The sequence below is a fragment of the Porites lutea genome, chromosome 12 (genome assembly GCF_958299795.1).
Source record: "Porites lutea chromosome 12, jaPorLute2.1, whole genome shotgun sequence".
Taxonomy (NCBI): Eukaryota; Metazoa; Cnidaria; class Anthozoa; order Scleractinia; family Poritidae; genus Porites; species Porites lutea.
The window spans coordinates 7154132-7171585 of NC_133212.1; the positions used below are offsets into that span (position 1 = coordinate 7154132).

General features: G+C 40.2%; 1 protein-coding gene and 1 pseudogene across 1 annotated transcript in view; both read left to right on the forward strand.

The window, feature by feature from the left end:
* Positions 1-17454, forward strand: part of LOC140953643 (uncharacterized) — a 42773-nt gene that overhangs the window by 18442 nt on the left and 6877 nt on the right. Inside the window, exons 10-14 of the mRNA XM_073403060.1 lie at positions 1317-1436; positions 2260-4779; positions 6157-6356; positions 14942-14978; positions 17177-17262. Coding sequence (XP_073259161.1) covers positions 1317-1436; positions 2260-4779; positions 6157-6356; positions 14942-14978; positions 17177-17262 — 2963 coding nt within the window. The remainder of the gene's footprint in view (positions 1-1316; positions 1437-2259; positions 4780-6156; positions 6357-14941; positions 14979-17176; positions 17263-17454) is intronic.
* On the forward strand, positions 7628-8358 carry LOC140921884 (uncharacterized; annotated as a pseudogene).

Here is a 17454-nt window from a genome sequence, read left to right on the forward strand (position 1 = left end):
TAACTTAAAGGCTATATTACATTAGTATATACACACTCAGTGATCTTGGTGTTTAAAGCAATCTGATTGGTTCGCTATCTCGGGCTATTCAATAATATTCACCTCGTAGCTAGTGGATAATGTGTGAGCTCGGTGTATATGTTTTTTGTTGCGAAAAATCTTTCGAAAGTCAACAAAATCCTAGGGTTGATGTGTTTTAAAGCAAGAATAGACTTCCAAGGATTCAAAACAGCGTTTTCCCATTTACTTTAGATGATTTTGTTTTTGCTCGATGGAATGTTTACACCTACTCTTCAGTCGCGTTGAAGAGGCCGTTTTGTGAACTCAGCGTTTGCTAACAAGAAAACGTTTGCCCAAAAATCGAAGCTTATTTATGACAAACGAAAATAAAAGCAAATGTTTGCGGGAATTCTACGTTTTAAGTAAGTAATACAAAGAATAGAGAGCTAAGGCAACGACGACGGCGACGGCTACGAAAACGTCATTTAAAAAGTGAAGTCGCGCTGCCTCAAACTTTATCGCGTTTATTCCGTCTCGTTTAATTCGTTAAATGTTGGCGAATTTCGTAGGAGCTGATTTCTAAAGGATTGATCAAAGTTCAGGAAAAGAAAATTGTTGTTTTGTGTTCCCGTCCTCGACAAAACATGAAAGTAGGCACTTTCACGTTGTAGTCGTGCAACGATGGCTAAGAAATGTACAAAAAAGTGTGCACATGCAAAGTTGTTGTTTGTTAATCTAAACCTATTGCTTCTTTGCCGTTCTCGTTGCCGTCAACGTCGTCGTTGCTTAAGCAACCTAGTGTTACAGAAAAACGACGCCTTACCTCGAGCAACCGATCCGCGATGTCAGCACTTAATGCGAAGATCGACACAACAAACTCTTCACTAACTTGGCAAGTTAACACAAAATAAAAAAGTTCTACTTTTCTTCAGCTTTTTTCTTCTCAGGTAAGGAAACAATTCAAACTTTTAACGGTTCCATTTAATCCCTTACGCAATTGTAAACTTGAGAATTACCATGTTTGAAAGTTTTGCAATTAAAGATGCCACTTTTGCGCATGTATCAGTACTGTAATTACTGCTACATGCAAATTTGAGCCGTCAATCAAATCGTACTTTTCAATGTTTTCCTTTCTGATTTTGTTGCGATCACTTTGTGTGTATAAAACAATTATTCTTTTCAATCTCGGCGAATAGTGGCTTTAGGAATATTTCAGTCGCTATTCACCTCGCTTTCAAAGAATAATTGTTAACTATCCTATTTTAAGGCTTGTTTATTTTCTTGACAATGGTTTTATTTACTATCATTTTGTACAGAAAGCTACAAACATCCCAGTCACGTAAGAATATTAAGAGGACCAGGGGAAGCTTTCAAATTCAAGGGCTTTGTTTTTACCCTTGCTTTGCTAACTGCTTTAGCAGGATTCAAGCTAAACGGTGTGTATATTGAAATAAGCTAGTTGTGTTTCCAAAATGTAATAATTTTGAGCCCCATTAACAAGTGTTTGGCGAAAAAAAGTTTATGATACGCCCTCTCTCTAATAATTCTATCGGAGGATGTGCCTATATTTTGGTTTTTATAATTGCGTGAATCATCCTACTTGAACAAATCGTATCAAGGGTGTAAATATAGATGACACGCAGTTCCTGACGATCACGTATAATACTCACGATTTGGGTCCCTCCAATCATACCAGAAAATAACAGAGATTAAAGTGGACTCGTAGGACTGTTGACAACATTCTGAGGCAGTATTAATTGCGTTAATGTTGCAACATTCTAATGCCGACAAGCCTCACTTTCGTCACTTTAACAACGGCATCGCTCGATGGGTTTTGAGTTCCTGGAGTATCCAGGGGCAACCACTTTTCGCAGCCAGCCCTTAGATTTGATAACTCCCGCACAGCTGGCAACTGCAAGTTAACGATGAGCCTCCACACAAAGGAGAAGAGGCACCTGCCGCACTGAAATATGGGGGAGGGCAGAGGGGAGGTGCTTCTTGAATATTTCCATCTCACTGCTTGAACAATTCGTCACGTAAACGATGTAGCGACCTACTAAGTATGCATGCACCTGCGGACCGACCTTTGACCACAAGTATCGATAGCGCTTTTTGTCGTTAACTCCCTTAAATTGCATTTAGTTGTATTAAAACGCGTCTGAACCCATAGCAATTGAGAGAAAACACTTTAACACCGACGTAGAATTTTGAGTTCAACCTTTCTTTGAGTCCGACATTTTATTTTTGGTTTCTTCACAGAGGGCCGGATTCTTCACTGGGCGGTCGGAAATGGATATACTTACGGTTCTAAAATTTTGATACAATGTGGCGTGCACGTCGATGTTCCTGGTGTCCTTCAAGAAACTCCTCTTCACCTCGCAGCAAGGAACGGTTTTTGGGAACTTGCAGATGTCCTGGTACAAAGTGGAGGTAATGTTAACGCCAAAAACTCCCCAAAGCAAGAGACGCCTCTTCATCTGGCTGTACGAAATGGTCACCAGCACATTACGGAATTTTTGATACACCGAGGAAGTCACGTCAACGCGAAAAATGCTCCAATGCAAGAAACTCCTCTTCATCTTGCATCACGGAATGGCCACCAGCAAATTGCAGAATTCTTAATAGAACAGGGAGGTCAGGTCAATGCTAGAAATATACCGGGGCAAGAAACTCCTCTTCATGTGGCTGTAAAGAATGGCCACCAATACATTGCCGAATTCTTAATCAAGCATGGAAGTCAGGTCGATGCTAGAAATGTCCCCATGCAAGAAACCCCTCTTCATCTTGCGTCACGAAATGGTCATCAGAAAATAGCAAAATTCTTGATACAGCATGGAAGTAAGGTCAATGCTAGAAATGTTCCCATGCAAGAAACTCCTCTTCATCTTGCGTCACGAAATGGCCATCAGAAAATAGCAAAATTCTTGATACAGCATGGAAGCAAGGTCAATGCTAGAAATTTACCGATGCATGAAACTCCTCTCCACTTGGCTGTAGAAAATGGACACCAGCAAATAGCTGAAGTTTTGATTAAACATGGTGGTGATATCAATGCGCGAAATGATGAGGAGGAAATTTCGCTTCATTTGGCAGCAAGGAATGGTCATCAGGAACTTGCAGAATTGTTGATACAACAAGAAGGTGTAGTAAATGCGCGAAGTAGCCCATTGCAAGAAAGTCCTTTTCATTTTGCTTTAGAATATGGCCAACAGAACACTGTAGAATTTTTGATACGGCATGGAAGTGAGGTCGACGCTGGAAATAACGCTGCGAAGAATGGTCTCAAGCTTGTTGCAGAACTTCTGATTCGCCACGGTTGTGATCTTGACGCCAGAGGTGCCAACTGGCGAGTTCCTTTTCATTTGGCGGTACAAAATGGACTCAAAAACTTTGTAGAGGGTTATTCGATCATTGAAGGAGGTGAAGCTAGAAGTTGCCTGACAAATTCTTCCTTTCAAAGCTATGTTTCAGAATTGTTGACTCAGCATGTGAGTGAAGTCGTTGATAACGTTTTCTCAAAGCAAAACACACCTCTTAACTTAACTGCAGCGTGTGGAAAGAATCAAATTTCAGAAATTTTGATTCATTATGGTATTTGCATCAATGCCTCAAATGATGAAAAGACAGTTCTGTTTCACTTCGCTGTAAAGAATAGCCATGGTCACCTTGCAGAGGTGCTCATTGATCGCTCCAGTGTTACCAGTGTCAATTTCACGTCTTCAAATCAGGAGACGCCTCTTAACCTCGCCGTGAGAAATATTCAAGGGCGAACTAATCAACAATATGTCCATCAGAGTGTCCTTGAACTCGAGAAACAGTATTCCCTCTTCTTTGCAAAAGCTGAATGGTCATGTGATGATATTATCTCTGTTTCTGGTGAAAAGCTTGTCAAGGATTTCCCTACAGCCACCAGGTTCAGAATGGCAGGAAGCAAATACTTTGAAATGTCGTCGCAACAAGCAAAGAATGACTGGCAGTATTGCAGCGTCTTGTGGAGTGTCTTGTGGGACTGGATTGAAGAAGCTGACTTAAGTGCTAGGAACCAAACGAACAACCATTCACTTCCAAGCCAATTCATTAAAATTAATCATCAAACATCCCTATTTACACAATACATTATGGATCATTATGTGATGTCATCTTTATTCAATCTATGTTATAACAATCCAATGCAGTTCCAACACCTGTTTGATCTAAATTTTACGACATTTCTCGTTCCCATGGAAACTCTGCTTACTCTGTCAGACCTTGTTAATTTTGATTTATTTGACACAAAAGCTTGCAAATTGCTGTCATGTTATGCAGATGTCCTTGGCCATAGTGGAAAAGATGGCTGTTTCAAGGTGGTGATCGCCAAAGTATGGATATTTGTAGTTGTTGATGGACTTGTACTTGTACTGTTACTTGTACTGTTACTTGCACTTGTAAACGTACTTGTACCTGCGCGGTTTGTGTATCCAATGTCCTTTTTCAAGCGTAAACGAATGATGCAACATGCTTTGCTTTTAGAAAAATTAGCCTTTTACTACAGTTATCGTCCAACAAAAAACCCTGCTGAGCCAGTACATTTATACCCAGGTGACAAACACGAAAAGAAGACTGCTGCCGACGTCGCATATACATCTAAGCGATTTGCGCCGAGATCTGGCGCTGAAATGAAAACGATAGGGCTAGAAGAGGGAGATCCACACAAACGAAAAACGGTAATAAAGTATTCACGAAGACAAAGCGTATCAATGTGGTTGCAGCGTTATCATGGCGCACCATTCGAAAATGAAGGTAATTAGTGTGATCATCTCGATGTTCTACCTGGTCACTTTTCTCTTTTAAGATAGTTTTCACTAGCTCACTCTAAGCTAGCGTTACCTTTTAATTATCTATTTTCATGAAGCCAAGGCACATAAGCGATTTAATGCATTGAAAATTAGTTACTTACGGTCTGTTTAAATGAAGGTGGGGGAACTCAGGTAACCCGCTTAACCCGCGTGTCCATCTGAACTAATTTTAATTTGATCACGTTTACATGATAGGTGGGGTGACTTGCCGAGGCGGGTTAACCATGTCTTAGCTTGGGTCACATTTTGCCATGTAAAAGTTTCAGGGTGGGGTAACCCGCCCAGCCGGGGTCGGATTCGTATTACATCAAATTCGCGCCATATTCGAACCACAACTATGTGGCATCTGAAAGTGACAAATGAAAGCCACAGCACATAAAGGTTGCAGCAAGAGTACCAAGGAAGAGTAGAAGAGGATTAATCATCAAATCCGTTTACATCTTATGGCATTAACGTTGACATGCAAAATTTCAAATCCCAAAACAAAAGAACCCATTAGGCCGCATTAATTTGCCATGCGAATTATGTTGTCTTTTTTTCCCAAATCTGAAAGCACCTCCGCGCGGCTCAAAATTATACTTCAAATTGACATCAATGAATTTACTAAAGGTAAATTGGCCACTGTAAAATTTTTCGTATTGAACTTTCTTCGATTCTCCTTTTTTCATTTTCTAGAACAACGACATGCTTAGCGAACATTAAATAAACTTCAGAAAGTGCACTCTGGGATGGCGGAGTGTTAAGATTGCATCAAGTACCATTATATTATGCCTCTTGGATTGCATGTAAAGGTGGGTTATTTTTTACCCCACCTGATCGCATGAGCGAGTTACCTCACCTATCTGGGGTCTCCCATCTCCATGTAAACGTGCCCTTACTTTCAATTCATTTTAGTTCTTAAATCTGATTTCTAAGAGAAAAATTACTTGATTCAGTTGTCAAGTATATAGTCCCTTTTACTCGTTTTAATACTCAGATGTTAATGTAATGCCCGGGAGTGTGTAGTGACGAAATTTTGGGGGAGCACCCAGCCTCTGAAACTATACGTGCATCCCAGGGTGCATAGGGCGAAAAACGAAGATAAATTCTTGTTGCTGGCTTTGAGGTCACTAGGTTCTGCTACACGCTCATCCCCCAATGGAACATCAAAGGTTTAGAATACTATGATATTTGCGTGTCATTTTATATGACGATTTTCCTAGGATCTAAATCCAGAATCTCAAATCTTGGAGAATAAATTCTGATAGCCAGGCATGATGCAAGATGTTTAAAGGCCAAAGTTTTCGGTGCTATATTTTAAATTTCTGTGTTGTTTTTGTAGGTATTCCTTGTCGCAGTGGTCCTGGAAATCTGGACGTTTTCCCAAATGGCGAGTCTGTAGTTGGGGATTATACACAAGGCCTTTTTTCTGCATTGTGGTCTAATGAGGGCAATGCAATAATGGATGATCAATTTGCCGATGCCTCTACGAAAATGAGTCTTGTTGGCACTATCCCGATAGCTCCATTACACCGTATTGACGTAAGTGACTTACAATAACCGCCTTTTAAATATATTTCATTAACGCTAATATTCAGCCATTCTTTGGTAACGATGGAATCATGCATGATCTTTCGTCAACCTTGTCGGAAAAAGAAAATGGTACGAATGAAGCATGCCTTTAGCCGTTAATCTACCCAACCTAGCTGTTGCTGTAGCTGTGGACTCGAGTTTAGTACGCTTGCGGTAAAGACTTGCATTGGTTTTTTTTTTATCGTCGGCATATGTTCGCATATGTCTGAACAGTATCCCAGGCAGTTCTAGCATCTCAGGTAGATCGGTGTTTATGAGAACCAGGCATTATGTAGAGCAGCCTAGGTAGCCAAAAAGCCAGAGTATGGTCCATCTGTCGGCTACAGATAAATGGAATGCGTTTGCCCCTCTCATTCCTTAGGACTCATTTTTGAAGGTTTCACAATACTTAAGTTTGGGAGTGTAGATTTCCACGGGTGTCAAAGACAAAAGTTGTTTGTTTATGTACTACATATGAAAGTTACTTCTGAGCTTCTATTTGTGCTTACTGACTTATAACAAGTACGCATTATGTCAACGTCTGTGTAAGGCCGTCTGTCCGTCCGTCCGTCCGTCCATACGGGCGTTTCTATTGTTCCTGTCGCTCACGGCGTTAACGCGGAACCTTCGAAGCAAATTTACCGGGTTCGATACCAACTATCGCGCATTTTTTACAACAAATTTAACATAATTTATATTCTTTTTTTTAAAGCTTAACAGTTTAATTTTATAAAACCGGCCCTTTAACATTCTCTACATTAGAACCACGGTAACTCGAATTCTGAAAGGAAACGAAAAACAGTTCGAGTTAGCGCGGGTTCGAGTTATCGGGGTAGATTGCAAAATTCAATTTGCTATGTTTAAAATTAAACTAATAGTTACTGATTTTTCAGCACTTTAGTGTTTGGTGCAGTGCAAATTTAACTTATTTCATCAAAACGGTAACATGATAAGGCATTTTTTTGATAAAACGTGATCTGTTCGTTTCACTTTGTGGAAAGAACCAAAATACACCAAGACACTATTCTAGTGTCTATGGATGTCGCGAGCTTGTATACAAATATACCACAAGAGGAGGGAATAACTACAGTATGTCGGGCATACGACACTTTTCACAATAACAACCCCCAATCCCGACCAAATACCTTAGGGAAATGCATGATTTAATATTAAAGGAAAATTCATTCCAATTCAATGGCGAAAACTATCTGCAAACGCACGGTACTGCCATGGGTACTAAAATGGCGGTTGCTTGTGCAAACATCTTCATGGCAGAATTTGAAACAAAACTCATCTGCCAAAGCAGAATCAAGCCAATAGAATGGAAACGTTACATTGATGACGTTTTCTCCTTATGGAATAAAAGCAAGCAATACATCAATTTGTTCATTGAACAAGCTAACCAATTCCACCCTTCAATCAAATTTACAGCTGAAATTTCAGAGATCGAAATTACTTTCCTTGACACAATAATATACAAAGGGAATAGATTTCAAACTGACTCTATCCTCGACATCAAGACCCACTACAAGCCGACAGAAACCTTCCAATACACGCATTTCACCTCCTGCCACCCTCCGGGTGTAAAACGAGGTTTTATCAAAGGCGAAGCGACGAGACGCCCAAGAACAAACTCTTCACAAACTACTTTTGAAGAGTGCCTCTCAAACTTCAAACTGCGCCTCAAAGCGCGCGGATATCCTAATAACTTCATCGAGAGGTCCCTAACAGGAGTCCTCTTCGAGGACAGAAGGTTGGCTCTCCAACGAAGAAAAAAGACTCAAACGAAAATTTTACCATTTGTCACGACATATCACCCGGCAGTACGTGGCCTAAAAGAAAAATTTTAATGAATAACTTGGTTGTAATACAAAACCAGCCGTTACTGAAAAGCATCTATACTAAACCTCCGATTATATCATATAAGAGAGGCAAATCCCTAAAAGACACGCTCGTTAGAGCGAAAATATAATTGAAGGCTAAAATGCATCGCTATCGCAACTCACGAGGGAAGTCCGTGTAGGCCTCAGCTGTCACAACCTTTTGTTTTCACCATTAAAATCAAATCGCTTTAGTGTTGACCAGTGTTAAAAACTGGTCTTTTTAACTTATACGTTTTATACAACGAAAAAAGTTAATGGGATAGCATGCGAGTGGAGTTAAAAGAACCAGAATTCGAGTTATCGGGGTAAATTTCAGTGACTCTTTGATCAAGGGAAGGGAAATTTGGTTCGAATTAGCGGGGAATTTGAGTTAACCGAGTTCGAGTTAACCGAGTAAAAATGACAGGAAAGTGGGTTGAAATCCAAAGGAAATTGGACTTACTTCGAGTGAGCGGGGTGTTCGAGTTATTGGGGTTCAACTGTATGTAAAAATTCAATTTAGTGTCGCAAATTTTGATAAATTCGATACAACTAGCATTTTCTAAATTTCATCTTAAGGTAATTACGTTATGACATCACAGGTAGCCCAAGATCGAAATATGAGCATCGGCGGGCATCGGCATTGTTGCGTAACATGATTCAAAATATAAGGATTTGTATGGGAAAAAAAACCTATCGTTTCTGTAACCCACGAAAATGAAAGGATATCAATAAAAAACAGCTGACCTTACTTAAAATGTGTGTTACGTCTCTCCTGTGTGGTCCACGGGACGATTTATGGCCATTTCATCGGTTTTTATGCAAACGATTTTGGTAAATGTTTACCAAGGTTGGGCACTCCAGCGGAGCGGCTCGACTGATTCACCGAGGGAAAACGGCCGTAAATTCGCTCCAACTGCTCCAATTGGCTCCAAATTCCGCCTAGGTAACACACGATAGTTCTTCTTTCCATTCGTTATCTTGCTTCAAGACGCATTTGCACCGAGAGCGAATCAATGGTCGCAAATCTCGCAACCTTTCCCGTCAGAAGCCATCAACTGAACCTCGGCTTGAGCGCCGCGTTACCGTTGAAAGATAGCGACACGGCCTGAGACTCAAATTACTCACACTCGGGGTGGGAGACAGTCTCTTGCTCCCGTTGACATCAATAGGGAACTTAAGATAAGGACGTTTTCGGGGCGACGGCAACTTCAACCGGACATGACGTCATGATTTGTGCAAAATTGCGCATGCTCTTGCTCACCACATTGCCGTCGTGCTCCCGTCGGCGACGTGAAACTGGTCTGTTTAGCGTTGTGGCGAGAACGTGAGTATTTAACTCTCATTTCAATCAGGTTTGCTGCATTTAGCAACCAGAATTTTGCAGATTATCGTCCTTAAATTGTCCTTGTTTTCTTTGAGTCACATTTCAAGCTTGATTTCCAAGCTCTGTTATCTAAACTTACATCTTTATAATTTTTCTATGTTTCATGTCACAGAGTCAAGATGCAATCTGATCCAATATGGCAAACAGCAAACCGTAAGTGAGCTTTGCATGGACAAAATTGTCCTACGAGCCAAATGAAAGTATCCGGACAAAAAATATGAACTCCGATATTTTGATTGTGTGTTTTTAGCTCACTTTTTTTCGTGACAGTATCGTATAAATGAAACGTATGTGTTGAAAGTTGTTTATACCACGTACTAACGTGAGAATACTGAAATAAAGTTGTTGTTGCATGCAAGCAATTAAGCATTAATTCTCTTCGTTCTTTTTTGTGAAGCCATATTTTCCTCTTCGGTAGTCTTCCACGGCGCCTTCCTCCTGAGTTCACTGCGATCTTAATTATAATGTTCGAATTTTGGAGGGGAGCGACGGCTACCTCTGTTCCAGGATTGCTCTGCCAGTCCGGTCGCCGTCGCCCCGAAAACGTCTCAATCTTAACTTCCCTAATACCCGAGAGAGAAAACAACGGGTTTCCGATGCTCGCCGATGCTCATATTACGAGCTTGGGCTCCCTGTGGCGGAACCAACCTTAGGTGCTAAAAGACTTGAGTCACGTTTTATGACAAAGAGCACGTGCAGATTAGAAGTCGCCTCACAACGTGACTGCCGTGACGAATGATTTTGTTTTGCAGGCACCTGTTTTTTGATGGACATTCAGTTCGTTGTCGCTCGTCGCGATGAGTCATGACAGTTGAAAAAACAAACGGGGGGGGGGGGGGGGGGCGGAGGGGTAAAAACAAGGTAAACTGGGTAAATCAAACTATTAAATAATTCAAATTTTCCCTTTGGAAAATAATATCCTTGTTACGGGTTCGATACTCAGCATTTCTTTATTTGTTCATTTTTTTATGATAGCTGTAGTACAGACTATTCATTGTGAAAACTGGTGACACATAAATCAATAAATCAGGTGATAAAAGAAAAATTGTTAAATGAGGGGACATGCATTGCCTTTTCCTTTTACAAACTAGGGAAAAACAGAAAAGGTATTTTTGTTGGAAAAAATGAGAAACAATAAGGAACCAACTTACTTGTTTTTTGACACCCCTAGCCCCTTGATGTCTGTGATTAGACTTTCCATCTTTGCTCCTCAGTGCACAAAAACTGCTCGAGTGAACTCCTCGGCTTGTTATGGAGCTATAGTCCTCGTGTTTGGTATTGCAGTTGCTCTTTTCAATGGAACCTTCATGATGCCCTTTCCCCTAATGGAGGGTGCTAATGGGGGTACCCAATTCTCAGTTAACAAATACTTTTTCGGCCAAACATCAGTTAACTACAATTTTTTTGGCCAATTCACAGTTAACTACTAATTTTGGTCAGCTATTAACTTTCACTTTTCTACAGTGAATAGTTAGAACTGCAACATCAGTTACAAAAAATGATTTCTCGTAACTACAAATCCCATGTACCTAAAAGAAAGATGCTGATTTCTTTGAGCCATCAGAATTTCTTTTTGTCTTTTCGACCAGATCCAATGCTAAGAGTCACAGCTTTTTTCTTTGGGTAGTAATGTTTAACTTGACGATCTTTTTAGGCCGTGAAAACAGTATTTTCCTTTTCCGAACACCAAAATCTTGTTAGTATTAGAAGACGAATTATTCGTTGAGTTGTCTGCAGGCAGCCCTATGACTGACGCTTTCTGTTTGCCGGGTACTGCCCTGGTGCCTTTCGCACATCGTAATATCAGTTAATGTCCCACCGGGTCATTAGCGGTACAAAAAAAGTCAGAAACTAGCATTTCTGTTTGCAAAACTTTGTTGCTTTCATAACATGAACGATCATATTCAGTATAATCTATAGAATGTCACTTAACTGTTAACTTTTCATTTCTCAGTTAAAAACCAATTTTTTGGCCAATTATCAGTTAACTCCTAACCCCATTGGCAACCTTCCTAATGTACTGGCGATTTTGCAGAAAGGCTAAATTCCAGCGATCGATTCTGCTTGTTTACAGTGAGACCTGGCAAACACGAAAACGGTCGACCAGCCTTCATATATACATACTCCAAATGTAAATGCTCTTTCCTAGTTAAATGGAAATCAAATTGAACAAATTTACTTGCCAAGATTTTAAACTTCTAGTTCTTTCATACCTCTCTTCTAACGTTAAGGGAGTTAGACTATCGCGAAACCGTCCCTTTCTTCTTCGGAGCAGCCACCGTGAAGTAAATCAGTGTGCTAGATCTTGGGTCGAATTTTGGTCTGTCACAGTACAAACTTTTTATTTTTTAGCAGCAGATATTTCCGTCCGCTATATCGGAAGCCAGGGGGCTTTGAAAAATCGGTGAGGTAAAGGGGAGGGCGCAAAATCTGGCGATACAGCCAAGGGACAGGCATCTTAGTTAAACGCAACAAAAATCAACTTTGCGATTATACGACAACCGAGCCAGCCCGGTTAGCTGGGATCCCGTATTGTGATGCCGGGATCCCGGGTGGAAATTTTCCAAGTAATCACGCTTGCCGGGTGGCCCGGCGAATGAACCAAGCGAGAAACAGGACAGTGGGTAACTGACTGTTCAATTTACATGCACATTGTTTCCCCGGCTCATGTGATCACTTAAGTAGGTCACTTACCAATCCGTTATGGGTATACTTACGGGTGTTGCATGGAACGCACTTAGCACTCTCATAAGTTCCTGTTTTACGTGGTAACTTACGGGCTCACTTAAGGGCACACGTAACTTTCAGTTATAGTGCTTTTAAGTATTAATTTGACTCACTCTATTTTTTTAAATTATGTTAACCATCGGTTACTGTAAAGAAGTGTCAAGTCGTTTTCAACACCTTTAAGCCTCTCATTCAGATAAAGTTTACATGGAATCGTTATTTTACTCAATATCCACTGGAAATGTTTTCCTCTTTTTTCTTAACGACGGCTTTAAATTGTACATCAGAGGTTAACAAAGCGTATTAGAAAGGAGTTACGTAAAGAAAAAACTTTTTTTTTTTCACTTCTCAGTAAAAGATCTCGTCAACTTTGGTAAAAACGGTAAGGATACGGGACCTACATAGGTCTCGTAAATTAACGTGCTTAAAACGTTTTATGCAACACCCGCAATTTCTGTTGCAGAGACGACATTTAAGTGGATACTTACGAAAATCGTAAGTGCAACCACTTAAGTGAAATCCCTAAGTGGACCACGTAAGTGATTTAATGCAACTCAGTAAAGTTACGAGTACACGTACGTATACGCGTAACTGTTACGGGCGTTTTATGCAGCCGGGCTCAGGCCCTTACTGTGGGTTGTATTGCTACGCAGTTTGCACGTGAAAGGTTTGCAATTTGCCGCTTTCGTGGTTCGTGTATGAGAGAATACGACTTAGGCTCTGTTTACAAGGAGGGAGGGTAGCCCTGGTGCTAGGGTTACCCTAGCAAGAGGGTTATCCTAGCACTCGCACATTTCTTCTTTTTTTTTTTTTTCACGACGTGTTTACAAGGCAGCTTCGGTTACCCTACCTGCCTTGTAAACTCTCTGCTAGGGCTAACTCGCGTACCCGGGACAACTTTCGTCTATCATACGTGACCGGTAATCCGATTACTGGTCACGCATGACGGACGAACGTTGTCCCGGGTACGCGAGTTATCCCTAGCAGAGCGTTTACAAGGCAGGTAGGGTAACCCTAGCATTCAGGTAGGGTTACCCTAGCGCTAGGGCAACCCAACCTACCTTGTAAACGCGTCGTATCAAGGCTTGACAATTTGAACGGAACCATCCAATTTCTGGGCTAAATTATAAACATCTGAACAATATAAGGTATTTTCTGTATACGACAATAATATTTTCGCGTTTTTCGTCGATTTAACGTGTTTCCCATAGAGAACTTCAAGTTTAATTCAAATCTTGGACGTTACAAAGAATGTCACGCATGACGAAACACGTCAGTAAAGCTGGTAACGTTGACCTGGGTGAAAGGGTAACCCTACCTGTGAAATTTGCTTGTAAACCGAGCTAACTTTAACCCGCCTGCTAGGGTAACCCTAGCACAAACGTAACCCTCACTCCTTGTAAACGGGCCCTTAATCTAATTAACCCAATGGTTTTAAAAATAGAACGCGGTTTGCGTTGGACTCTGCGTCGGATTCTGCCCCATTTACTGTGCGACCGTGAAAGAATAACTTGTTTGCGAGGTCATTTTTCCCAACAGGATTTTAAGAAATCACCCCCTTTCCGAAAATATGCAATGAACTTATGCATCATTTAATGTTACCCTTAATTATCTCATGCACAAGATCATGGAATTTTGCGTGACATCTTCTTTGGCGCTCGACAACCGAGAGCAAAAAGGGAAAATTTTTAGAATTATTTAATAGTTTGTTTCACTCACTATACCTTGCTTTTTTATGAAAGATTTATTTTCCATTGCCGCTTTGTTTGCCTTTGCGTTATCTGTGGGTCGTATGTAATGAAGATAAATGCTCTGTTGTGACACATTACGCGGCAGACATTCGCGTCGCTTGGCCTGTTTACTTTCGCGCGTATTGCGTGCCTATTGCAACTTTGAATCAAAACAAGCGAGCTCGGTTACTATATTTGAGCGACGCCCAAATAAGAACACATACATTGAATGGTACTATCACTTTTATCGTTTTTTCGACAACTAACTGCACATAATTCGCAACGTCTTCGAGACACTAGCGTGTTATCTCTCCCATTGTTCGTAGGGTATTGGCGTGGGTGCCTTGAAGCCCTTATAGTCTGAAGTCCCTTATAGCTTCTATGTTGAGCAAATCATAACGGCATTCACTTAATATTCATTTTAAAAGCTGCTCACGCCGTGACATGAAACATAGACAAAGCACCTGATTGTTCATAAAAGTTTTGAAACGAGTCTAGATCAGACGTTGATTTTGGAAATTAAAGGCAGTCATGATCAGGGCTACATATAAAACTTTCGTCTTTTTTCACGCATTTCAGGTGTTCTTCTCTTATACTGACCGTCGCTGAACAGTGAACTTTTCTCTTTTTAGACGGCGTTGACGGCCTTTAGGAGAAAGTTTCTTAGTGGACTTAGTCTTTCTTTTTTGTCCTAAGTTTTTCAATTGGTTTTTACCGCGTGTTTACCATGCAAACTAACATGCGATAGTTAAGCAATGCATGCTGCTAGTGGTAACGCTCGGCCTTGTTCTAGGTGGGGGTCTATTATGTATGGCATAAACTGACATAAAATTCTCTCTTTCTTCACAGCCGCTGGCAGATTGTCTCATTTCACAAGAGCTAGTAGGTAGGCATTGCTTTTTACGGTATTTTGTTTATGATACAGGTCAAAATTAAATTCAGGCAAGATTCCGGTTGAATTTTTTTAACTTATAATCATAGACATTTTTCAAGTTCTGCGGGCAGAACGGGCAGTTGCTGTTGGGGATAATGAGAGGAATAAGACGATTGTTTAATTTTTTTTTCCTTATCTCTATCCCCAAGTGGCAAACTTCCCGTGCGAATGTGATGGCAAGTATAAAACGCTTGAATGAATTACCAAATAAAAGGGGTTTATTGCAGCTGAAAAATAGATAGTCAGAAGTACTGGAGTTGGTGGCTTTCCCAAAACGGGAATCACTTGCGACGCTAAAAACTCTTGAGAGTTTTTTGCAGATGTTATATTTTGCTTTGTTAAGATTTGTTTTAAAAAGAGAGGGACAAATACAAAGTAAGTTTTATTAAAAGAAGTTTTTTAATCAAACCGTGGACTCAGCATTAACCTGTTCTTTCTGATTACTTAGTTTCTTGCAATAAAGCTTTGGGTAATAATAGCCCTTCAGATAGGAAATAGTCCGTAGGTACTCTACCCGTATTTGTGCTTCAACTTTCATAAATGTGTTAGCGTGGCGTTTTAAGGTTAAACTTGACCAGCATTTTGTGCAGCGAGTTGTATGTAACAGATATAAAACTAGAGAGCTCTAAAACGTATTTGCTATTATACAACAGATTTTTCCCTAACTTCAGTGAAGTTAGGGAAAAATCTGTTGTATAATTTCGAAGTTATTTACATTTTTTCGCAAAAATTCGATTATAAATAAACGCCGACATCTCAAACGTTTTTGTATCTACAAGAAAATAAGTAACATTTTTGACCCACTGACGGCCGTGCTGCCGTACAAGACTACGCTGCTTTAAAACATTGCAACTTCCTTAATCGCGCGAACATTGCCTTAATTGTCAGTTGTGAGCATTGGTATATCCAATAAACGCAAGAAAGGTCAGCACTTGTTGCAAATATCACCGTTTGCATTTGGACAAGGACAAAAATGAGCGTTTTTAACGTCATAGAAAAACGACAAAAATCACGTTTTTGCCTTCAGGAATTTTACAAAAATCATAGTTGCAAAATTCAGTCCTTGCTCTAGCTTATAAGTAACTTTTTTTGTTCTTATTTGTTTCCCCGGCCAAACTAAAGCCTATTTTTGCCTCGATTTTCAACGTCACGGCTGCATTGTATGCAGAAAAATAGCCAGAATATTTGACAGTGTTCGTTCCTTCCCCCACTTTTTTCACATTTATACTAAGTCCACAGACTCTGCGACCTACCACGGAAATTTCGCGCTTGCTGTGATATCCAGTGGTCGCAAATTCCAAAATATGCCGTGGTAGGTCAAGAAATTCATCAGCAGTCAAGTCCCAAAGTGACTTCGTTTCGGAACGGCCGTTTTTCCAGTTCCACGAGCAACAAGCCAAATTCGCAAACGAAGTACATCACCTTACTCGCTTCTTTGAAAAAGTGGACTCTTAGCTACCGTCACGCTTAATGATGCTCATCAGGCAGCCACTAAAGGTGAAAAATGGCTGTACACTTACCAAAAATCGCATACAAACCATGCTTGAGCCGTTATTTTAGTTTAAGAAAATCAAAATGACTCCGTCAGAGTGAAGTTTCCAGAAAACTCGAGCCTTCAGTGTTTCAAAACAGCACCACTTTTCATGTAACCCCAAATAAGGAGTCACGAAATCCTATGGATTGTTCAACTGAAGAAAAAACACTCGAGAAAACCGTGAAAAGTCTCGGGCGTCAATGAGTTAAGTGTCGTTATTCTTTATTAAAGGTGCCAAAAATCATTGAAATCGGTTAAGTCGTTTCTGCTGAAAAACGCGGTTCAAAAACATACCCAACAGGCATATAAATAGGTTCGGGGCACCGTGAAAAATGTTTCAAGCTCCATTTTCGTCTCTACTTAAAATAGACCTCTTTAGCTTGTATATTTTGATTTCCCAATGTAGGTCATGTGATAATACTTTGACTAGAGAGTTATTTCTTGTAAATTTCCTTTTCATACGTGCATTAATTTACGCATACATGTGTAATGTATGAAAAGACAGAGGGGCAAATTCCCCTAAGGCTTTCAATGGGAAAACAACACATACAAGCTAAAGAGGTCTATTGTTGGACGCTGTTTGACTGCAGCTCTCTTTGTTTGGGAATATTCACAGGTATAAGGTGTCCTTGTGTTATAGGCTCCTTGTATTCCCGTCTCATTGGAATGAGAGTCGGAGAATCTGAGGAAATGGACGATATGGTTAGTATATACACTGTATCAGCGAAGTATTTTGGTCATTTACATTTCAAACTCTGTAAGAATTTAAGGACGTAATTTTTAAAAATAATTATTATATAAGAAAGGCCATGATGCAGGGTTTATTCAAGGGAAGTGTTTTCTTTCTTTTCTTTTTTTGTTTTAAAAATGAAATTTCTTCAAAGAGTTGGAATT